General features: G+C 39.5%; 1 protein-coding gene across 1 annotated transcript in view; it reads right to left on the minus strand.

Annotated features, from left to right (window-relative positions):
* CACUL1 (CDK2 associated cullin domain 1) overlaps positions 1–25,021 on the minus strand; it is a 71,466-nt gene that overhangs the window by 23,855 nt on the left and 22,590 nt on the right. The window contains exons 3-4 of the mRNA XM_010388875.2: positions 24,559–24,661; positions 3,127–3,222 (exon numbers count right to left, since the gene is read on the minus strand). Of these exons, the coding sequence (XP_010387177.1) occupies positions 3,127–3,222; positions 24,559–24,661 (199 nt within the window). The remainder of the gene's footprint in view (positions 1–3,126; positions 3,223–24,558; positions 24,662–25,021) is intronic.

A 25,021-nucleotide genomic window follows, 5' to 3' on the forward strand; every position in this document is an offset into this window, starting at 1 on the left:
CATGCAAAACAGTATGCAATAAAAAGTCTCTCAATGCAGACCTTCTGACCCATTCCCAAAAGGTCCCATTCATTCTACACTGGGAAAACTTCTGTATATTCTTTCTAGGATGTTCCTTGCATATACGTGGATATGCTTTTTTCCCCCTAAAAAAAAAAAAAACTAGTGAGAAAATATTAAACACTGCATTGTATCTTGCTTTTTCATTTTTCATTTAATGTTATATATTGGAAGATTTTTCTCTTAAAAAAAACAGAGTTGTGTTACTTATAATTGCATATTTTTCTGTCTTCCATAAATTATTTAAATAATAGTCCCTACTGATGACAATACGAATGTTCCTCAATGTTCTGCTGTTTTTAAAACCTGTGTAATTCTTATATGTGGAATTCTTATAGGTGGACGGATGTTAGAGACCAGCCTGGATAACATACTAAGATCCCATCTCTATAGGAAAAAAAAAAAAATTCCTAACATTAGGTATGGAAAAATCTACTCCTTCCTTACTGATCTGAAATGTCACCTTTCTTATTAAACTTCTACATTTACTTCAGCTTATTTCTGGGCTCTGTTCCCTTGATCTGTCTATCCCTGCCACCAATGACAATCTGTTGGGAGCAAGCCCCCCAAAATCTGGCCATAAACTGGCCCCCAAGACTGGCCATAAACAAAATCTCTGCAGCACTGTAACATGTTCATAATGCTTTTCTCTCCTGGTATATTGTCCTATTGACATTTAAGATCTGAATGCACAGCATTTTAATGTACCCTTTCTACTCTTTGTAAGTAACTAGAAACCATTAAAAATAAATAGTATGAAACTTAGAAACTCCAATTAGTCCACCTCTTTTTAACTTTGTCTCAGGTACAATAATGTTAAATTCCAAAATCGTAAGCAAAAATAAATGTCTTTATTTGATCTCTGTGCCTTTCAACAAGACCTTAGTTACAATTAATCTTCTAGTGTAATGACAATTTCTTGATATTCATATAGACAGACTTCTAACAAAGACATTAATTTTGACAAATGTTTTAAAAAATTTGTTTCTGTGTCAGCAAAAGAAACTTTGCTTATTATGGCACTAGTAGGTTAACATTTCAAACTATTTTCTTTAATATACTTTTCTAACAAAGCAGTACCAAAGTTCAAATAATTTCTATCTTCTGGACAATAAAAACAATTTAAATAACAAATTTTCAAAAGTAACTACAAAGCAAATTCAGGTTCTTAATCTATAAGAAAAGTTGTAGTTAAACTTTACAATCTAGGATCCCTTATTTGAATTCTGCTAGCTGAAAGAGTAAGTTTGAAGTTCATTTACTCTTAATTGACACAAGACTTCTTAAACCCCAGGATCCCACCATAAAGTTTAAGAAAGCAACAATGACAATACAGAAAAGCGTAAATCACCTTTTTTAACCTATTCTTTTAATAAACTAGCTATTTACCTTTTGATTCAAAATTATAAATTAGACTTTTGTTTTTATTACTAATGCCACCTAGCCAACATGCTTACTGGTAAATGTCATTAAAATGGCAGACATGCAAGTCAAGAAATCTATTCACCCACCCTTAACTCCTTTATCCACAAATAGTCTTTCAGCTCCGCTTCCATACCTGGTCTCCACTGAAAACTTTAAAACTGCAAGAAAAAGGAGTCGGCTGGCACGGAAATAAAATGTTTGCTCTGTCAGTACAGGACATTTACCTAACACAGACTCCTGATGAATAGCCCATGATAGGATTTCACCAAACGATACAATGTAGCTACCTCCCAGGCTTACACTCTTCCCAATAAGTTAATTCTGCTAACCTAGAGGCACTTATTCCTAGTGTCATCAATAATATTTTTCCTTAGTTTCATGATTCATAAAGGAGTTCTGGCACTTAAACCAAAAGAAAAGCCTTTTATACATTTCTTTCTTGGTAAAAGGCAAAAACCAGTTTCTTTGGTTTAATTATTTCAGTAATGTTTGATAGTTGTTGACATAGAAGAACTTTTTTTTCTGCTTTGAAATTCCGTAACAATTGCTGAATAGACAAGTAGGCATTAAGATAAGCAGTCACCCACATGAGTACTTATTTTATTTCTGCTATGTGGAAGGCACTGTGTTTGGTTCCAGAAATATAAAGATATGTACCCTTTCTACTCTTTGTAAGTAACTAGAAACCATTAAAAATAAATAGTATGAAACTTAGAAACTCCAATTAGTCCACCTCTTTTTAACTTTGTCTCAGGTACAATAATGTTAAATTCCAAAATCGTTCATATAGACAGACTTCTAACAAAGACATTAATTTTGACAAATGTTGACATCTGTTTGACAAATGTTTGATAAAAACTAGTACTATTAAAATTGTTGTCAGTAACCAAGAAATAAGTGTAAATGAAAATCATGAAGTACTACATCGTCTTTTGGGAAGTGCCTTCTAAATTAGAGGTAGGGGTACTTTTGTTTTTGTTAAGTGCATTTTATGGAGAGTAAGTCATTCGTAAGATTGCCATCCACATACAGCAACCTACATGCTACAAAAAGTAGGATCAACCTGAACATCTCATTCCCTAGTCTAATAAAGAATGGGGATCATGGTTTCTAAGGGCTCCTCCATTCAACGGGAGCACTAACATTAAGACTCTATGACTGGATATTTAAAACAGGGAGGAAGCTGATCAACAAAGTCACAGTCTACAGCTTATACTCATAGCATAACTCTCCAAATAAAACAGATCATCAGAATGGCAGCAATGTTTTACTGTTCTATTTTTTATGGAAGAACTTACTTGGCATTTTACTTTCTGAGGACAAGAAATCTTACATATCTTTATATTTCTGGAACCAAACACAGTGCCTTCCACATAGCAGAAATAAAATAAGTACTCATGTGGGTGACTGCTTATCTTAATGCCTACTTGTCTATTCAGCAATTGTTACTTACGGAATTTCAAAGCAGAAAAAAAAGTTCTTCTATGTCAACAACTATCAAACATTACTGAAATAATTAAATTTCCATTTCTAACACAAATGTACTAAAAGAAAAACAGAACATGCTTAACTCTTTGCATCTATTTGTGCTCTGACCAATACACCCAGGTATTTGGGAAGGAGGAAGGAGTTCTAACTTACCATATATATGAAAAGAGGCACAATGCTCTGCAATGCTCCCATATATTGTCCAAGAGCTATATTAAATCTTTCAATATAGAGATCTGGAGGGCTGGCCTGTGAGAAAGAACAGAAGTGTGATCAATCTGGGAAACCTGGGAAAGACCTTCCACCACAATCTGAAATACAAATAGAAGGAATTCAAAAATTCATAGAGATTCACCAAAAAAAAAAAAAAGAGGAAGACACGTACACTCTGAAGGTAAGACTTCTACCTTTGTTCCAAAATCTATGTAAAACAGGTTTAGCCATCTTTAAAAGCTGTGTAACCTCAACATACTAATTAAAAGGCTTTTTCTTTTACTAAATAAAAAGGTGCACTCAGGCCGGGCGTGGTGGCTCACACCTGTAATCCCAGCATTTTGTGAGGCCAAGGTGGGTGGATCACTTGAGGTCAGGAATTCAAGACCAGCCTGGCCAACACGGTGATACTCCGTCTCTACTAAAACTACGAAAATTAGCCAGGTGGGGTGGCAGGTGCCTGTAATCCCAGCCACTTGGGAGGCTCAGGCAGGAGAATCACTTGAACCTGGAGGCGGAGGTTGCAGTGAGCCAAGATCACACCACTGCACTCCAGCCTGGGCGACAGAGCAAAACTTTGTCTCAAAAAAAAAAAAAAAAGATGCACTCAAAGATAAATAACATGATTTTTTAAAACTATTACTGAATTACATGGATATTCTATATAGAAACCAAAATATATCTGAAGCTGGAATAAGTTGAGAGGATATTCAACTAAGTGGTATAGGCTTCATGTATTATTAGAATGGCTAATGAAATTTACAATTACCTTAAGCACAGAAATATTCTGATTTCTATGCTAACTTGGTTGTAAACCACTTCTGTAGCTAATTATAAATATTAGTTAGAAAGCATGGACACAAATGACACATACACATCTTCAGCTCTGTAGAGTAGTAAAATACATTTCTCTATTAACTCACTTTTACAAAATACCAAATCATAAAACCATCAAAAGAGAACACTTCCAACTTTTTTATATGTTATATACTGAGTAGAATATAGACTGTGTTCCTCTAAAATTCCTATGTTGAAGCCCTAAACCCCTAGTACTGCCATACTAGGAATAAGGAAGTAATTAAGCCTACATGAAGTCATGAGGGTAGAGCCCTGATCCTACAGGATTAGTGTTCTTAGATGAAGAAACACTAGAACACTCAGGTTCTCACTCCTCCCACAGGGCTCAGAAAAAAAGGCCATGTAAGGACTGCAGTGAGAAGGCAGCCATTTACAAGCCAGGAAGAGGGCCCTCACCCGGAACCAAATAGGAAGCACCTTTGTCTTCGACTTCCTAGCCTCCAGAACCAGGAGAAACAAATTTCTTTGTTTAAGCCACCCAGTTCATAGTACAGCTGACCCTTGAAAAACCGGAGAGTTAGGGGAGCCAACACCCAAACACAGTCAAAAATCTGTGTATTACTTTTCACATCCCCCCCAAATTTAACTACCAGACTACTGTTGACCAGAAGTCTCACTGGTAACATAAACCGTCAATTAACACCTATTTTGTATATTATATGTATCATTTATACTGTAGTCTTAAAGTAAGCTGGAGAAAAAATATTAACAAAATCATCAAGAAGAAAAAATGTATCTATTCATTAAGTGGAAGTATATCATCATAAAGATTTTCATCCTCATCTCCACAGTGGGAAAAGGGTTGGCCTTGCTGTGTCACAGGAGTGGGAGAAAATCCATGGATAAGTGGACCTACGCAGGTCAAACCCGTGTTGTTCAAGGGTCAACTGTATTTTGTTGCGGTAGCCCAGTCGAAGACACTGTTTCACAAAAGTGCATCCATGCATGATTTCATTCTATTCTGTAAAGCTAAGTTAATTAGGTCCCATTTTAACACTAAAGAAACACCTAAATGGCCACTAATTTGTCTAAGATTAGACCATCAGCAAACAATAGATCCAGGTCTTCCAATTAAGAATTCATTTCTGGGTCAGAGTGTTAGGGGATGAGCATGGTACAAAAGAGAATGCAAACAAAACTGATTCTACACAAGAACTAACTTGTGGCAGTCCCACAGCCTATCAATCACATCTTACACAAAAAGTCTTGCTTTCAAATAAGGATATTAAGAAATGTCATATGGAAGGATTCCTAAATATTAAATTTTAAAACATGAAATTATAAGACCACTTCAGCTAAGCTGTTTCAGAAATGTTCAAATGTTTTGATACTACTTTCAAAGAAGATTCAACTCATATTTCAGTTCTACTTAGAAGCTTATATACATGTAAAGAATTGTCTTTACTTCTCCTAATTCATCTTCCATTACTGAGTACTTACAGGTTTGGTGCACGCTAGGTGTTTTTATTTACATTTCCTTTTTTAATTTTTTTTTTTTTCTTGTACATTTTGAGACAGGTCTTGCTCTGTCTTCCAGGCTGGAGTGCAGCTCACTGCGGCCTCCACCTCCCAGGCTCAACTGCTCGATCCTCCCACCTCAGCCACCTCCCAAGTAGCTGGGACAACAGGTATGCAGCACTAGGCCTGCCTAATTTGTTTGTTTGTCTGTTTGTTTGTTTTGGTAGAGATGGGGTCTTGCTATATCGCCCAGACTGGTCCTAAATTCCTGGGCTCAAGCCTCAGCCTCCCAAAGGGCTGGGATTACAGGTGTGAGCCACCACACCCAGCCCATTTCTTTTTCTTAGTCCTTCTGCCTATAAATTGAATGTTATTTCCATTTTACAGATGAGGTGACTGGGGCTCAGAAATAGTCACCTGCCTATAATTCTACAGTGAATAAACCCAAGAACTATGAGTCAAACCATGATCAATCCAAGGTCTTCTACACCTACTTAAATTCTCTTTCGGCACCTTGAAACCTTTTCATAAACTTCTCAATATAGGGCACAACTGTCTACCTCTGGTTGCACAGCAAAGAACAGGACTGACAATGGGAATACTAGCACTCCCCAAAAGACATAAGGCCTCCCTGACTGTTCTTTCTACCTGACCATCTCCATCCACACCCACTAAGCTGGCTAACTTCTCCTAGTCATTCCTTCAAAAATATCTGACTACATCGCCCTTCCGTGGGGCACCACTACATTCACTTCCCTCACTGGGTAGTCTCTGTCACTACCTTCAAGCCCCTGGAGGGCAATATTTGTGTCTTATCTGTGTATCTCCAGTGCTGACCACAGTGCGTGGAACATAGTAGATACAGAATGCATTGTTTTCCAAGGAAAGTGTCTTGTTTAAATCTCAACTTTGACTCTCAATCTAATTTAGCATTATTTAAATCTAAATTCCTACTTAACAAGGCTGTATGACATTAAGAAATTCATTTTGCCCTCAATATCTATATCTATACATTCAAAATAGGAAAAATACTAGCTGTGGTACTTCCAAGATGTGATGAAAATCAAAAAAAATAGTGGGTGTTTTGAAAATGTCAAGTATTCCACATGTATATGCAACTAGGAAGTAAACTCCTTTCTGAATTAACTACCCATTTGTCTAATGCTTCAAAAAAAAATCCAACAACATTTTTGTTTTTGAGATGGAGTCTTGCTCTGTCACCAGGCTGGAGTGCAATGGCATCATCTCGGCTCACTGCAACCTCCGTCTCCCAGGTTCAAGTGATTCCTCTGTCTCAGCCTCCTGAGTAGCTGGGATTACAGGTGTGGGCAACCACACCCAGCTAATTTTTGTATTTTTAGGAGAGATGGGGTTTCACCATGTTGGCCAGGCTGGTCTCGAAATCCTGACCTCAAGTGATCCGCCCACTTCGGCCTCCCGAAGTGCTGGGATTACAGCCATGAGCCACCGCACCTGGCCTAATAATATTTTTAAAAGCATTCTTTGTTAACTAAAGAACCTGGGGAAAATGGATCCATGTTATAAGCAAACTTTTACCTATAACTCGTGAACAGAATCATATGTAACACCTTCCTCTAAACTGCTTCGAAGAACTCTAAAAATTATTATTTCGGCAAAGAAATACATTTTAGAAGTATTATGTGAAAAAAATCTTAAAAGCTGTTGCATCAAAATAATGTTCTCTTTTTACAAAAGATCACTTTATCCTACACTCTAGGCCCCATTGGGGAAACTGTTACCTATTTGATTTACCTTATTTCAACATGACAGTATTTGTCTTGGACATTCAAGTTTTTACCCCTAAACAAGCAAGCTTTGCTTTTTCCCCAAAGAAAACAAGAAAACACTGCCAGAAAAATAACCATTGTTACAGGATCTTTGGGGTGTCGTTTTTCTGGCCAGAAACCCGTCTTTACCTGAGTTTTGCTGGGACACTGGGCTCATTTTGCCCACTCGACCTAGCAGGCTGCGCTCGGCTCACGCTACTGGCCTGGGTCCCATGCCTGCCAAAGGCAAGTCAGGTGTGGAATGGCAAGGGGTGTGTGAGTGAGCATGGGGTCCGGCCACTGAACACAGTCAGACATGCTGGCTGCTGCAGCAGGGCAAGCAGCTCCAGGTGCTGGCACAGGTGCTGGCTCTCTGAGAAGCTGTGGCCGGACCAGGCACACCACAAGCAGCTTCCACAGATGGCACTGGGAAATATGGTGGTGCCTGGAAGCTTGAAAACTCCAAGAACCAAACGGCCCCAAAGAGGGAGTGACAGCCCTGGCTCAGGGAGCTCACAGGTCTGGGCTTCCCGAAGGGTCACAACTCTTCTTTCCTTCTCTTCGCCCACAATGTGGCGAGCAAGGGGCATGTCTCAGCCCTGTTTGTGTTACAGCTCTTTAGCTTCACCATTCAGTGGGCCCCGAGTTCCTGTCCTGCGACCAGAAGAAAAGATCCGCAGACAAGTGGAGGAGCAAGACAAAGAGGAGCTTCACTGAGCAACAGAACAGCTCAGAGGAAACCTGCAGGGAGCAGCTCCTTTCCACAGCCTGGGTGTCTGGACAAGGGTTCAGCTCCTAGCAGAAAGGGTAGCTCCTCTCTGCAGCTGGTCGTCTCACTGTCTGCACAGCTCTCAGCAGAACACAGGCCCTTAAGTGAGTGGCTCCTCTCTGCAGCTGGTCATCTCAACAACTGTTCAGCTCTGGGTAAGCCCAGGGCTTTTATGGGCCCAGAAGGGAGGAAGTACGTGCCCACTGGTCCATGGCCAGCCACAGGCAGGCCTGGAAAAGGCACCACAAGTTCCCACTCCAGTCTGTAAGACTGGCAGCCTGGCCCCAGCCTTCAGGCCCTCCTTGGCTTGAAAGGGGGGCCTCACTGGGGACCTGCCCTCTTCCACCCAGGAACCTGTCTGCCTGCTGCTGCCGTTCATGGAGCCCACGCTGTAGGTGCCAAGAGGCGCCTGCAGGCCAGCGCCAAGCTGAGCTCGGCACCCCTCGGCTTCCTTTCTATACTTGTCAGTGCCCAAAGTCCGAAGGGGACTGAGGTAGCAAGGGGCTAGTGTGTTTACACTGCCCTGAGCATGTGCACACCTGGCCAGGCTGCAACAGCACCTGGGCTCACCCCCAACTTTGCTCCAAGATCAGAGTGGGTGCCAACAGCAGGGAGAAGCCAGGCAGTGGGAGCAGACTCCTCTGAGCGTTTGAGGGCAGGGGGTCCTTCCTGGGCCCCCAAGAATGCAGGGATGTCTGAGTCCACAGCTGTGGATTGGGTGGCTGCAGCAGCACCCAGTGTGCTCCCCTCCAACTTAGAAGAGGCAAGGCTCCTGCTTGTCTCTGGCTCCTGCCGGCTCCATGGAGCGTGCAGCCCCACCCGTGCCACCTCCCTACTACAGTGGCGTGATGGCAGTAGCCACTCCAGATGGGCCGCCACTGCCATCACTATTACTCCAAACTTGCTCCAATTTTTCGTAACAGATCTAGATTCCCTGAGTTTTGTAATATAGCTGTGTGAGAATATTTTTAAAACAATGAGTAATGCATTCATCTGGTTGAAAATTCAAATGAGTTAAAATAGGTTTAGAGTAAGTTTTCCTTTCATTCCTTCCTCCCTGAACCAACCAATACTTTTTATATCCTTCCAGAAGAACTTTATGCCTATACTAGAAAATAAATGTCCCATTTATAGCTCTTTATACACAAATGCTAAGGTATAATCACACACATCTATACTTTCCCTAACAATGGATCTTGTAGTCAGTTTTATTCCAGTAGTTCTCGCTAACATTTTGGTCTCCAGTAACCTTTACAATCCTAAAAACAACTCAAGATTCCAAAAAGCTTTTTGTTTATATGCAGGTTGTATCTATGAGTATTTACCATAATAAAAATTAAAACTAGGTTCTAAAAATACATATTAATTCATTCTAAAATGACAATAACAAACTCATCACCATCTTATTTTTATGAAAAATAACTATTTACCAAAACAAAATTTAGTAAGAGGAGTGTCACTGTTTTTGCATTTGTGCAAGTCTCTTTAGAGCCTAGCTTAATAGAAGACAGCTGGATTCTCATAGCTGCTTCTGCGATGGAATCAGTTGTGATGTGTTATTTTCTAAAATAATCAATGAATTTGTTTTACTCTATTCCATTAAAAGCCACTGGTCTATCTTCTACTTTGAATGGATCTTTTCCATATACACTTTATAACATCACATATTGATCATTTGGAAAATACTGATTCTCTGAGTTATGTAGATCTTCCCAATGTTGATTTCATTAGACAATATCAAAAAAATACATCTCTGATGAGACAGTATCAACACTTATCTCATCAGAAGTCTTTTTAAGTATTGGGAAGCTATCAAGGTCACCGTGGTAGATACAAATTTTCCAAAATTTTAATTTTCACTTCAAAATTCAAATTTCATTATTGGCAACAAATACTGTCAGTCATTTTCCTTGAAGTGACAATCTTAGTTCACTAATTTCTGAGAAAATGTCTGTCAAATGCCAAAGTCTAACCATAGTCTGTCAGCCATTTTTCAAGTGAAAATAGTGTTCTATGGGGAAAGGCAGGGTTAGTTCAAAATTCATACAATCACATAAGCACTTTTTCTCAAAACCGCCATTGTACTCTGGTATGCAGTATCCCATTTCTTTACATAAAATATTTTTTAAAGTATAAAGTCACAATTTAATAAAATTAATAATTTTCTCTGTTTCATCTGGGACATTCTTAATGAAAACGGCTTCCTCCCCCCCACAAGCATGTGGAAATGAAGATTCATGCTAAGGCACCAGCATCTATCCATCATTATTCACAGACCCCTCTGAAAGGCTTTTGGGGACCCTCCGAGGGCCTCAAAACACACACACTAAGAATATCTATTTCTGTAAGATGCTTGAATGTACTATTTATTTAATCAGATGTCATACTGATAGCTTGGTGCTAATCCTTTGTTACCAGATTGTTGCACTGAGTAACTTCATACAGATGTTACAGACAATAATTTCAAAACAACTTTCAAATTAAAAAAGGTAGAAATAGATAATAGTCTTATGCATAACTATATAAAAATAATTTCAGTGTCCAGTTTAAATAGTCAAATACCACTGTGAAATACCACTAAAAATATATACATATACATACATGGTCCTAAGGTGAAAAATGCCTCACAGCAAGAAAGGAAAAGACAGATTTGATATACATACCACACCTTCACAGAAGGGAAGGGGAAAGAAAGCTTGTCATCCTTAATTTTCAAAGCTAAACAAGAAAGGTTGGTTGGTCAGTCACCCTAATCTGATGTATATTAATAATTTTAGAAGAGGATGATTTGTTTAAACAATTTTACTAGTCAACAGACTTAAATATACTATCATGCGGGTCAGTACTGCCCAAAGGAACTTTCTTTGATGATGGGAATGTTCTATATCTGCACTGTTCAATATGGTAACCACTGGCCACAAGTGGTTATTGAGCCTTGGAATGTGTTTAATTAAACTAAGGAACCCAATATTTACTTCATTTTAATTGTACTAGTCATACATGACTAACTGGACAATGCAGATGTAAAATACAAACGAGTTCTACAATTTCATATTTATATCCTTCCTCCTCTGCCTACTCCCGTCCTCGTCCCCATCCAACCAAAATGAAACATGAAAAAAATTAAGAATATGTGCTTTTATCTTCACAAAAGCATTCTGGTTGTCTTCAAATAAATAAGTGACTTTTGCATGCTGGAATGAAGTAGACAGGAAGAAGGGGAGGAAGGCCCTAATAAACATGACGAAACATGTATCTTTGTGGAAGTAATATATGTTCGTTGAAATTTTTAAAAATTTAAAATGCAACTATAGAAAAATAACCACTACCAACATCGGTAGAAAATTATTACCAGGCCGGGCGCGGTGGCTCAAGCCTGTAATCCCAGCACTTCGGGAGGCCGAGACGGGCGGATCACGAGGTCAGGAGATCGAGACCATCCTGGCTAACACGGTGAAACCCCGTCTCTACTAAAAATACAAAAACTAGCCGGGCGAAGTGGCGGGCGCCTGTAGTCCCAGCTACTCGGGAGGCTGAGGCAGGAGAATGGCGTAAACCCGGGAGGCGGAGCTTGCAGTGAGCTGAGATCCGGCCACTGCACTCCAGCCCCGGCGACAGAGTGAGACTCTGCCTCAAAAAAAAAAAAAAAAAAAAAAAAAAAAAAAAAAAAAGAAAATTATTACCATTTTGGTAACTTTGTTCTTTTTTTTTCTTCCTGTGTGCATGTGTCTGTTTCTAAACAACTATGGCTTATTTTGTAACCTGATTTTATTTTTATTTTTTTTAGAGACAGAGTCTCGCTCTGTCGCCCAGGCTGGAGTGCAGTGGCACGATCTCGGCTCACTGCAAGCTTCATCTCCCAGGTTCACGCCATTTTCCTGCCTCAGCCTCCCAAGTAGCTGGGACTACAGGCACCCACCACCACGCCTGGCTAATTTTTTTGTATTTTTTTTTTAGTAGGGACGGGGTTTTACTGTGTTAGCCAGGATGGTGATCCGCCTGCCTCGGCCTCCCAAAGTGCTGGGATTACAGGCGTGAGCCACTGCACACGGCCTGTAACCTGATTTTATCGCCCAGCTAAAGATCATCACCATCTCTCCCAGGTCAAATTTCTTTCTATAACCTAATTTTAAAAACTGTTTGGACACATCATTGTCTATTTCATCAGTTTCTTGTCACTGGATATTTAGGCAATGCTTTGCTGTTTATGTTGTCCAGGTCTGTATGGATACTTCTAATCCAGACCAGCACTCTAGCTGTGCAAATGTATGAGCAGCATCAGCAACAACACAATCTTATTCTTTCTTTTTTTTTTTTTTTTTTTTTTTTTTGAGACAGAGTCTCACTCTGTGGCCCAGGCTGGAGTGCAGTGGGGTGATCTCGGCTCACCACAAGCTCCGCCTCCTGGGTTCTCACCATTCCCCTGCCTCAGCCTCCTGGGTAGCTGGGACTACAGGTGTCCGCCATCACACCCGGCTAATTTTTTGTATTTTTAGTAGAGACAGTGTTTCACCATGTTGGCCAGGATGGTCTCGATCCCCAGACCTCATGATCCGCCCGCCTCGGCCTCCCAAAGTGCTGGGATTACATGCGTGAGCCACTGCGCCTGGCCCACAATCTTAAACATAAGATACACTGCACTCCCTGCTTAAGAGAGAGACTAGGTTCAGGAACAATGATACATTTCCATAGGCCAATGGACCTCAAAGAATGCTTCTCTCCGAATCACTTGAAGGGACTGGTAATGATGCAGATTCCTTTGCCACACTCCAAAGTCTTGATGTGGAAACTTTCCAGAGGTGTGTATTTTTAGTGAGAACTTCAAGGAAGTCTAAACAGCTGGCCCACCTGTTAAGCATTTAGGAACCTCTACATCTTAAGCCTCTTCCAAGAAATGAGAGGAGCTCTACAGGAAGGAAGTCTGCAGGATTCAAGAGAAAACTGAGCAGTAATCACCCATGTAACACAGGCTTTACTGCAGGACAATTTAGCTGCAAACTGCACTGAAATCAGTAAAAATAGGATACACTAACATTTTAACATTATTGTTAGACTATAGGTAAATTTTTCTCTTAAAAGTTAATGGCTTCTTGACTCGTATCAAATTCAGGGAGTATAAAGTTATTAAAATACAACTCAAGTTCCACCTCAGCTTGGAAAGCAGAAAGCTGTGAAAGAACATCACTCCCATTCCTATGATAAGAAAAGCTGGTTAACCAAAACAATCACAGTTTTTGAGCTCATCAGACACCTAAGGCGTCTTTAACTTACACTTGCAATGTCCAACTAGGTGAGAAGAATTTCAGAGCGACAAGTTCCTCTAAAGAAAATAAAGGACAGATGGACTATTTCTCTGTTGGTGATGGTAGTCATAAAAGCATGTAAGCAAACTACAGAAACGGTAACGGCCAAGTGTGAACTAACAGTGCAGAATCCCTGGGAGCTTCAACACAAGGGCAGTCAGCACCTCCTCCCCAACTCTTTTCCATGGGTTTCCACTGGGTCATCAAGAGAGGGACTGTGGGCAGTGAAAGAAATCAGAGAGGCCATCCTCCATGACAGGACGTGCCGGGCTTAGCAAGACTTGAGGATGAAGCAGGAATACCTAAAGAAGTCGATGAACACATCATGGAGTCCTCCATGACAAAAAAGATGGTGATTAACTGCCAATGGAAGACATGAACAAAAACTGCCTGCGCCCTAGAACCTACCCAGATTCAAAGGAAAAGCCATTTGCTGAAGGGAAGGGGTAAGAAACCCTGCAACCTGCTGACCCTTCTTTGACCTTAGGCAAAAACTATCTACCACTGGAAGACAGGCAGGTGATCCTCCAGCCCTGCTGACAAAGGTCAGCAACCATTTTCAGGATGGTAGAAAATCCACTCATGCCCAGGTTTCCACACTATTACGAAGCAAAAATACACTGCTGCTGATGGAAGCGCAGGAAACTTGCTTACTCCCAAGGTTCCCCAAAGACACAAGGTAAAATTTGGTTGCCACAGGGTGTGTGCCAGGCAGGACGAGGGAGGGGAGAGTGGGGGAGGGAACTCACCTGCACACTGACCAGAGATCAACAAACTAGAGCCTGTGGGCCAAATCTTGTCTACCCCCCGTTTTTATTAAGTACAGTTGTTCTGGAATACAGCAATGCCCCTTCATTATGTAATCTGTGTGGCTGCTTTCATTTGCACCAGCAGAGCTGAACGCAGGAGCTGGACAAAGACCACACAGCCCATGAAGATATTTACTATCTGACCCTTAACTGAACAAGCTGACAACCCCTCACCTGACAAGACGTAAGGGCTATCCGCAACTGGGGTGGGGAGAAGGTGTATGGGAACACTGAGAAAGCCCCACCTCCGAGACTTAGGGGCACAGGGACTACCTATGACTGAGGCAGGAGCAAGAAAACAAAACAAAACAAATTCCCAAACAAAAACCCACACACGCAAACCTGCCCTGCATTCCCACCCCAAGCCGCATACCAAGTAACAACAGCTACGGGAAGCTGGGAGAGGGACAACAGAGCAAAGACAGACATCCCCCTACCCCTCCCAGTGAGACAGGGCCTGGTAGGAGCTGAGGGCAGGAGCAAAGCACTGAAAACACTCCTGAATCACATAAAGAACGGGGTAGCCACAGTCCACCACTAGAGGAACATGAAGCCTAAAGCAACAAGAAAACTCAAACTATCAACTACTGACAAGATTAACTCAACTCCTCATACTGACAGAAGAGAGGCATGCCCGTTTCGTTTTTTTTGTTTGTTTGTTTGTTTTGAGACAGAGTCTCGCACTGTCACCCAGCCTAGAGTGCAGTGGCGTGATCTCTGCTCACTGCAAGCTCCGCCTCCCAGGTTCATGCCATTCTCCTGCCTCAACCTCCTGAGTAGCTGGGACTAAGGCACCACCACCACGCCCGGCTAATTTTTTCAGTTTTTTTTTCAGTAGAGACGGGGTTTCACTGTGTTAGCCAGGATGGTCTCAATCTCCTGACCTCATGATCCGCCCGCCTCGGCCTCCTAAAGTGCTGAGATTACAGGCGTGAGCCACCGCGCCCAGCCAAGGCATACCCATTTCCAAACAGAAACTGTTCTTTTTAAGCTAAACTGGTTCTTTTTATTCTAATAGTTCTAAGTTAAACTGTTCTTTTTATATACAATGTCCAACATTCAATAAAAAACTAAGACCAAAAGAGCAAAAACACAGCCCACTGTCAAGAACTAAACATTCAACATGCACAGACACAGAGATGGCCCACATGAAGGAGCTATCATACGGACACTGTAAAATAACTATGATTAATACATGCAATGACCTAGTAGAAAAGGCAGATAACATGCACAAAAAGATGGGAGAATTTCAGCAGGGAAATGGAAACTATTTTTAAAAGAGTCAAATGGAAATGTTAAAAATTCTCAAATAGTTTATTCCAAGTCCTTTAACATTTATTCCTATAATAAGTACAATTTTGGCAGTTTTGTATCCCATACAAATGCACCTGGATGCCATCTCAAGGATCCTTAATACTATTTTCTCAATCAAATTGGGAATTTTTCTAAAAATCTGCCTTTAGATGACTATAGCAAAAACTACTAATGGGTAATATGCTTTCAGTCCAGCTTATTCCATGACTTTCCAGAGCAATACCATATACTACTACGGACAGCTGTGTCAAGGCTCTAGAAGCAACAGCCGTTACATACTGGAAGCTGACAAAGACGCTTCATAAAAACTGAATTTCTTGGCCGAGCACGGTGGCTCACACCTGTAATCCCAGCACTTTGGGAAGCCAAGGCAGGCAGATCACCTGAGGTCAGGAGTTCAAGACCAGCCTGACCAACACAGAGAAACCCCGTCTCTACCAAAACTACAAAATTAGCCAGGAGTGGTGGCACATGCCTGTAATACCAGCTACTCGGGGGGCCGAGGCAGGAGAATCGCTTGAATCTGGGAGGCGGAGGTTGCGGTGAGCCAAGACAGCACCAGTGCACTCCAGCCTGGGCAACGAGAGCGAAACTCCGTCTCAAAAAAAAAAAAAAGGAATTTCTTTCCAAATATACAAATACATCTGACATTCCATTCTCATTCTTGCTGTGCAGATATTTCCATATTAGAATAATATCCAAAAAATAGTGATATAGAAGGTAATGATCTTCAGGAGCTATTTAAGAGCTATTACATATCAGACACTTCTCATATAAACTATAAGCATGGTTTTCAATTGAAAGCTACAATAAAGTCAACTGAGTCTAAGAAGATATTTCTCTTTTCACTTAGATCTTTTACTTCTCAAAGTTAACTGCCACTACCATTATATGAAATTTTTTTCATTATTTATTTCTAAAATAAGACTTCCTTCATTTTCCAAATACTATTTGGACTTAATAAACTGAATTAAATCTGGCTTCTGTGATCCTGGGTTCATTTAGCTTATCTACATGAAACAATCTGTGTTCTAATCCTAGCTTTTAAAGTAACTAGCTAGGTGACACTGAGCAGCTATAAAAGGTTCAAGTATTACTAAATGGAGAAATATTCAAAGAAGCCAGATAAGGCTAGGCTGACTTCTCCCTTCCCCACACACTTTATCTCTATGTAACACTTAGCAAACACTAATTTACTTACACTACTTACACCTATTTGCTATTATTTTGGAAAGGAAACCTTTTTCCTTATCTTTTCTAACTTAAGTTACACAGTTCAGTCTCAAAGACAGTATATTTTAAAAAGAATACAATTCATAATTGTACTCTGTACACCATGATAATAAACAAATGCAAATCGCTATTATTTATGTGATTTTACTCTCCTGCTCATTTTCCAAGTTCTGAATGATGTTCCACCTGCAACAAATACCTGCCTCTAGTAATGTCAGTGGTAAAGCCAGCATATGTTTTTGTAACCAACTTATACCAAGTACTTTTTACTGGATCTCTATTTTGGGCCTGGGATTATGTTAAGTCCTATGAAGGCACATGAAAATGCAAACAAAATCCTTGCTTTTAAAGGAAGACAGTAAACTTATTAGAATCACGGTCCGAATGAGAGTCTATCAAATGATCGAGGGTTAGGGCGTCTCCCTGGCAAATTCTTGGGTTTGCCACAACAACTGCTTTAAGTTCTAGCAGAGATGAAAAAAGCAAATTTCCACATAACTTAGAAACATTTTCAGTAGAACACACGTGTAAAGGGCTATTTACCAGTTGCAATGATATTTATTTTATTTGAAACCTATGAAGAAAAGATATCAATTTTCTTATTATCTAAAATCTTACTTTAGCAAGGAACAAATAGAGTATGTGGGGGAGGAAAGTTTTCTTAGAATACACTTTGTAGTACAAGAGATTTAGAAATTAAAACCTTTAAAATGCATAAAAAATGTCAAAAGACCATACACAAGATAACTAGTTGAGTTATGCTGCCACCCACTGGACAAAAAATAAATAGCAAAGCAATCCTTGCTCTCATTTTAACCACCAAGGGATTTATTGGTAATCTGGCAGTTTATTGGCAATCTGGCAGTAAAGATTTTATATGCAAATTGGAGTCTATAAATAGTGAATCAAAGTTAAGTACTGTTGGCTGATTACGGTTTAGTTTCTATTAATTTCCATTATTAATTTATTTGACAGTCAACAGTCAACTTATTTTGCTTAAAACCAAGATATAGACATCAATATTACTCTAATTTCATTAAAATGGTTTAAATGTAATCAGTTAACTTACTTTTAATTAAAAGTTAAATATTTAAACTACTATAAATTCAACCTTATTTGAGATAAAAACTACATTTCCCAGCACCTTTGTCTCTGTGGTCTCTCCTCAACAGGACCCTGAATGCAGGTTAGTAATATCTGCGCTAATCCTCCCATTTGAATGTTACCATCCTGGCCTAGGAAACAAATCTCTGTGTCAACACTGTTTACTGGGGCTAACGGACAGTGTGAGTTCCAAAGCACTGACAAAAGAACTGTTAATGTGTCACTGACTACAAAAGTACTATATCAAAATGTCAGAATATTTTTATTTGGTGAAAATATGATAACACATTAGCATATACAATAAATGTATCGACATTAATTGGGGAGAAAATGCCTCACAATTGTTTCAATGGATTCTGGATTCAGAAATACACATAGAAAAAAATGAAATGAGGAAGTGTCATTTAAGACAGTTTTAAAAGATTATATATCCATCTATCCATTACAGTAGTCCCCCACCTTATCCAGTTTCCCTTTCTGAGATTTAAGTTACCCAGTCAACCACAGTCTGAAAATATTAAACAGAAAACTCCAAAAACAAACAATTCTTTTTTTTTTCCTAGAGTTTCACTCTTGTCGCCCAGGCTAGAGTGCAATGGTGTGATCTCGGCTCCGTGCAACCTCCGCCTCCCAGGTTCAAGCGATTCTCCTGTCTCAGCCTCCTAAGTAGCTGGGACTACAGGCGCCTGCCACCACACCCAGCTAATTTTGTATTTTTTTTTTAGTAGAGATGGGGTTTCTCCATGTTCCTCAGGCTGGTCTCGATCTCCCGACCTCAGGTAATCTGCCCGCCTTGGCCTCCCAAAGTGTTGGGATTACAGGTGTGAGCCACTGCACCTAGCCACAATTCTTAAGTTTTAAACTGCATGGTCTTCTGAGTAACATGATGAAATCTTACACCATCCAGCTCCATCCCACCTGAAATATCTATCAGCACTTTGTCCAGCATATCCACACTGTTGACACTATCCATCTGTCAGTCCCTTAGCCATCTCAGTTATTAGTTCAACTGTCACGATCATCACAGCACATGCTCAAACAACCCTTACTTTACTTAATAATGACTCCAAAGAGCAAGAAAAATGATGTTGGCAATTCAGATATGCCAAAGAGAAGCCGTAAGTGCTTCCTTTAAATGAAAAGGTGAAAGTTCTCAACTTCACAATAGGAGGAAGAACTCTACTCCAGAGGTAGGGCTTGGATATCAGGACCAAACGGAGGACAAGCTAAAAACAGGTCAGGGCAGAAGCACCTCCCCATAAGACATGCCCACCAGTGTGCCATGTCAGTTGAACACTGCCATGGCAACACCCAGAAGTTACCACCCCTTTCCATGGCAACAACCCAACCCAGAAGTTACCACCCTCCCCTTCGTTTTAGAAATTTCTACATACTGCCCTTATTTTGCAATAGTTAAAAGTGGGTATGAGTGCAGAACTGCCTCTGAGCTGCTACTCTAGACACACTGTCCACGGGGTATCCCTGCTCCACAAGGAACAGTACCAGTCTGAAACTGTCTTCCTCTTTTTAATGCAGCATTTAGTCTTTAACATTTCATATAATAGACATGCTGAAGTTTTATTATCCTACTATTTTTCTACTTATCTCATATGTTCTCTGTACTTTTAAAAAATCCTTTCTTGATTTATTTTAAAATTATTCCATTTTTTTCCCCTCTATGTCTTGTTAACTATGTTTTTTTTACTACAGACTGCATCCTTGCCTTATCATAGTCTAAAAGAAAGTAGATAAATGGCTCAAATGTTAGGTTCCTCTCTCTGAGTTTCCCTCTCTCAGATCCTGGCGCTGTAATTCACTTTTTTTGTTAGTTCTGTGGTCTAATTTTTGTAATTGCTCTCAGCGGGGGGACGGTCCACACTATCTAGTCTTAGCAATTTTATGTCCACTACCGGACCCAATAGAGTCATACTTAAATATGATACATTAGGGTTACCACTAGGAACCCCTGCAACCAATAAAACCACTCAGCTTTTTTACACTGACGAAAAAATCAGCTGTGCTTACTTAAGGAAAGTAGTAAATAGTATTTTAGATTTTTGAACAAGAAAGTATGTCCATCAAATTAGGGTTTTTAGATTGTTCAGCCAAAAGAAGAGACTGCAGGAAGACAATCAATTAAAAGAATACTCCACTAGTGCGGGCATGAGCCAATGATGACGTGGAAGAGGAAGACAACAACGGGAATGAAAGAGGACAGAGCAAGAGATGTTATAGTATTCCATCCACCTTAAGCACCCAGAAATACGAGAGAAAAAGCTAAGAGGAATATGAAATATCAAGTCTCAGAAAGAAACTAATTTGAATGAAGAGGAATTTAGATTTGGACCTCAGTATGAGGTATCTATAAGATGAAATTCAAATCCAACAGGCAAGTGTAGGTCCTAATCTGAGGGTCCTGGTCCGGGTCTCTCACCAAAAATATGGTAATTTCTAAACGTTTCCATACAATTTTCCAAAACTATTCAGAATATTGTTTACTGAATTGGTAAACCAATTTACTCTCTATAGTCACCTATTTCCATTCATTGATATAGGAAAATACCAGAATTGGAAATTTACATTTTGACGTTCTGGAGATACAGAAAAATAAAAATAAAAATAAAATTTCGTTATCACATTTAAAGAAAGAACAGCCGGGAGTGGTGGCCCATGCCTGTGGAGGCCAAGGCAGGATGATCACTTGAGTCCAGAAGTTCAACACCAGCCTGGGCAACATGGTAAAACCCCACCTCTACAAGAAACACAAAAATTAGCCAGGCATGGAGGTGTACGCCTGTAGTCCCAGCTACTTGGGAGTGCTGAGGCCAGAGGATCATTTGAGCCCAGGAGGTCAAGGGGCTGCAGTGAGTCAGGATCACACCACTGCACTCCAGTCTAGGTAACAGACTGAGACACTGTCTCATAATTAAATAAATAACTAAGAAGAGGGGAGTTAGTAAGGACAAGAGAAGAGCATGGTTTAAAAACATTAAGGCAAAATATACTGTCACAATTTCAAATAATCCAGCAGTAAGTTAAAATGTATAGATATACACACAGTGAAATATAATAGTAAGGAGAATACTAAGGGGACTTAGCTATTTATTAGTTTAACAGCAACAACAACAAAAAAACTTTTTAAAGTGCCTGAAGTAGAAATGTCATTATTTCCAAAATGAAAGAAATGTGTTTAAAAAAAAAAAAGAGGCAGCAAGTTAGATTATGCTGTCACGTAAATTTACATTCAACAAATTATTCTAAAATCTCTAAAAACCATGTTCTCTAGTTTTTAAGTCATCACTAAAAATAACTGGAGAATATGGGAACATTATTTTATATACTCTTCAATCTCCCCAACAGGATATGCCTTGGGATAAAAATAAATAAATCCCTCTGACATATAAACTATACAAACCCACAGCTATTTTAAGATGCCCTTGACTGAGGCTGACACCCTCTAGGTCCAAATCATTGATTTATCAACTCCAGCACTAAATTTCTGATTATCTGTCAAATGCAACTCCTCCCACACACTTGTTTTGGCTCATAACAACAATATTTCATTATGAAAACCAGAGCTGCAAACAAAATGCTCCATCCAAATAAAATGTTTCTGTGGCACAGTCTCTTGATCTGTCCCCCATGAAAACTGCCTTAAGGTCTCTATAAAATAAAGATTACATCAGTCCACACACACCACACTGAACAAACAAATAAAATGCCTACAAATCTAAAGAGCATAGGAGTAGCGGTCATCTGAAGCTAATTATGCTACTCTTTCCATTAGCACAGCTCATATTCAGTTACTCAGCATTCAGCCAAAACACATTTGCTGAGTTGTAATTGTGGCAGACACTAAGCATAAAAAGACAAACAAGACAGAGTCCCTCCCCATCAAGGGAGGGCCTGTGAAGTAGTCAGATAGGGAAGCAGAAACAATAACACAATCACTGCCCTAATAGAGTTCTTATTGCTGAGATGCTATGGATCCACAGAAGAAATGCCAATAGTCTGTTCTGTTTAAAGAGGAGTGCAGGAGTTCCAGGAAGGCTTTACACAGATGGACACAAATGAGTTTAAGCCTGAGAAAAGAATGAAGCAGCATTTGCCAGGCAGGAAGCAGAAGAAAAAAATACCTTACACCTTAGTGTAAAGAACTAGATATTGTAGTAAATCTACTTCCTTTTAATGTCGAGAAAATACCTTACACCTTAGTGTGAAGGAACGAGATATTTTAGTAAATCTACTTCATTTCAGTGTCAAGAAAATGTATAAGATGAAATATATATTAGCATGTTTAATAAAGAGGCAAACACACAAATACTGAGTGACAGAGCTGAAAACAGAGCCCCGGATCCCCATGTTTTAAACTACTCCCCACTGCTATTTAATAATGGTTACAAACTTTATAATCTTATAAAAGGAATCATTTTGAAGCTAGACTTTTCATAAGACCATGTTGCTGAACTCAAAGTGGGACATGTATTGATTCTAAAAACAAACTAAATTCCCTGGTTTTACATCATATATTACCCCTTTTAAAAACATTAACATCAGGCTGGGCACAGTGGTTCACACCTGTAATCCTAGCACTTTGGGAGGCCGAGGTTGGCAGATCGCTTGGGTCCCGGAGTTTGAGACCAGCATGAGCAGTATGGCAAAACCCCATCTCTAAAGCAAGAAACACAAAGAATTTGCCAGGCATGCTGGCACACACCTGTATTGTCAGCTACGGGGGAAGCTGATCACCTGAGCCCAGGGAGGTCAAAGCTGCAGTAAGCCATGACTGTGCCACTGCACTCCAGCCCGGGAGACATAGTGAGACCCCATCTCAAAAAAACTAAAAAAACACTAACATCAAAAGAAATATCACCCTGACTTATGTTTTAATCATTAATAAGAATCATCCCTATATTAAAATATAAAACTAAAAATTATTTGATTTCATAATAGGCTGTATTAGTAGGGTGAGGGAAAACAGACACAGTGATATACACAGAACTGATGGGAATGCAACTTGATACAACTTCTGTGAACCACAATATGGACTTAGTAAACGACATTCACTTCAGCACTGTTCCTAATAGCCAAAGACTGGAAGTAACCTAAATATTCATCAATCAAAAACTAGTTAAATTAAGGTATATCAATAAAGTAAGGCAGTTGAGATAAGCATTTACTTCAGTAAAACACTTGAGAAATGATGATGAACCTGACTAGGGTACTGGCAAGTGAACAGAAGTGGACAGAGTCCACAGCGAGACCAGAATTTCATAAATTGGATTCAGGTAGGAATTCAGGTAGATGGTGGAGTGAAGAATTAGAAAGCAAATCACTCAAAAGCTATAAAGCATAGATCTAGGGTTTCATCAACAATTTATACACAATGCCTAGGCACTAAATATATGTGTTAAATGAATAAAGATTTTATAGTTGGCGGCAAAAATATGAAGAAAGAAATTTATACTAACAACGAGAAAAGTGTACATTTGACTATGACAAAACACAGCTCTATCATTTGAAAAAGAAAACAAAATGCTACTTAGTACAACAACTGTTTGGGGGAGAAAAGACAAAAAAGACTAAACTATCTCAGACCACAAGTTGTGAAGAACAATATCCAAAGCCCAAAGCACAACCCAGCATATGCTATAAACTGTGGTTATTTCAGAACTGCTGGGGTGCTTCCTAATTGTGGTGTAGACCCTGGTAATCTATTGCTGAGTGACTTTTCTTTTTTTTTTTTTTTTTTCGAGACGGAGTCTCACTCTGTCGCCAGGCTGGAGTGCAGTGACGCAATCTCGGCTAACTGCGACCTCCGCCTCCTGGGTTCAAGTGATTCCCCTGCCTCAGCCTCCTGAGTAGCTGGGACTACAGGAGTGTGCAACCATGCCCGGCTAATTTTTTGTATTTTAGTAGAGATGGGGTTTCACCATGTTGGCCAGGATGGTCTCTATCTCCTGACTTTGTGATCCGCCCATCTCGGCCTCCCAAAGTGCTGGGATTGCTGAGCGATTTTTCTAGACATTGTTCTACTTCTATACCAAAAGCAAAGTGGGATCAAGCCCTGGTATAAAGATTATTTGGTTGGTGCAAAAGTAACGGAGGTTTCTGTCATTATTTTCAATGGCAAAAACCGCAATTACTTTTGCACCAACTTAATAATACCTGATCTTCTAGCACTGAAGGTTTACTGAAGTGGGGAGGGGGAGGATCAAGCTAAGTGCTCCCTTAAACAGAAGATTTTCTGCAACCTGCCCCAGACTTTAGAGCTGAGATGATGCCTATTTACAGGAGGTTTATCAATAAAGTGTTTACTTCAGTTGTTCATATTGAAAGGCATTATAAATTAGTAGGCAAACCACTCTTCAAAGATGATAGTACAAGTTCCAAAAAAAGTTAAAACATACACATATTTTGTATCATAAAAGTCACCAAATATTGACATTAACTGAAAAAAATAAGGTTTTAAATAAAATAAATGTTGACATGGTAATCAATGGAATCAGTTAAGTTCTGAAATATATTTAATCCAAAAATTTCCACAATTTATACCAAATTTTCAAATTAATAATCTATTCCAAAAATTACGTGATTTGATCAACATTCATCTAGAAAGCATTTATAAATTTATATCATAATCAAATTAACAAGCTTCCAAATGTGTATTAGACAAGCTAACTGCAACCAGTCAGGAAAACCCAAGGAAGCAAAAATCAATACAATCAGTTCTTTACCTGCAGCTCCTTCGAGACTCTCTCTAAGTGATTAGTTATCTTTTTAATCAGATCACTATACATCTGTTCCGAGTGCTGCTGGCATACACATTTATACACACAACTGTAAAACAAACAAAAACCCCCACAAACCAAGTTAATCATAAAGCACTTAACTCAGACCAAAGTTAAACACCACTTTTGATATACAGCCACAGATCCAATAATTTGCACCTTCAAAAAGTAACCAATCACAACTTTTAAATAAAAAATTTATCCTCCCCCATCAGTGTTCGGATGGAAAAAGATAGTACCATCTGCTGTAAATATGCTCTTCTAAGTCATGTATTACACATTTAATCAGTACCAGATAATCTAATATTAGGTGAGAATCTAAGGTCTGAATATGATAACTATTTATAAACCAGGTTCTCGCTCTCTTTAAATGAATGTCAAAATAAGGAAGAGAGAGTGATTGATTATC

This window comes from Rhinopithecus roxellana, chromosome 11, assembly GCF_007565055.1.
Source record: "Rhinopithecus roxellana isolate Shanxi Qingling chromosome 11, ASM756505v1, whole genome shotgun sequence".
NCBI lineage: Eukaryota > Metazoa > Chordata > Mammalia > Primates > Cercopithecidae > Rhinopithecus > Rhinopithecus roxellana.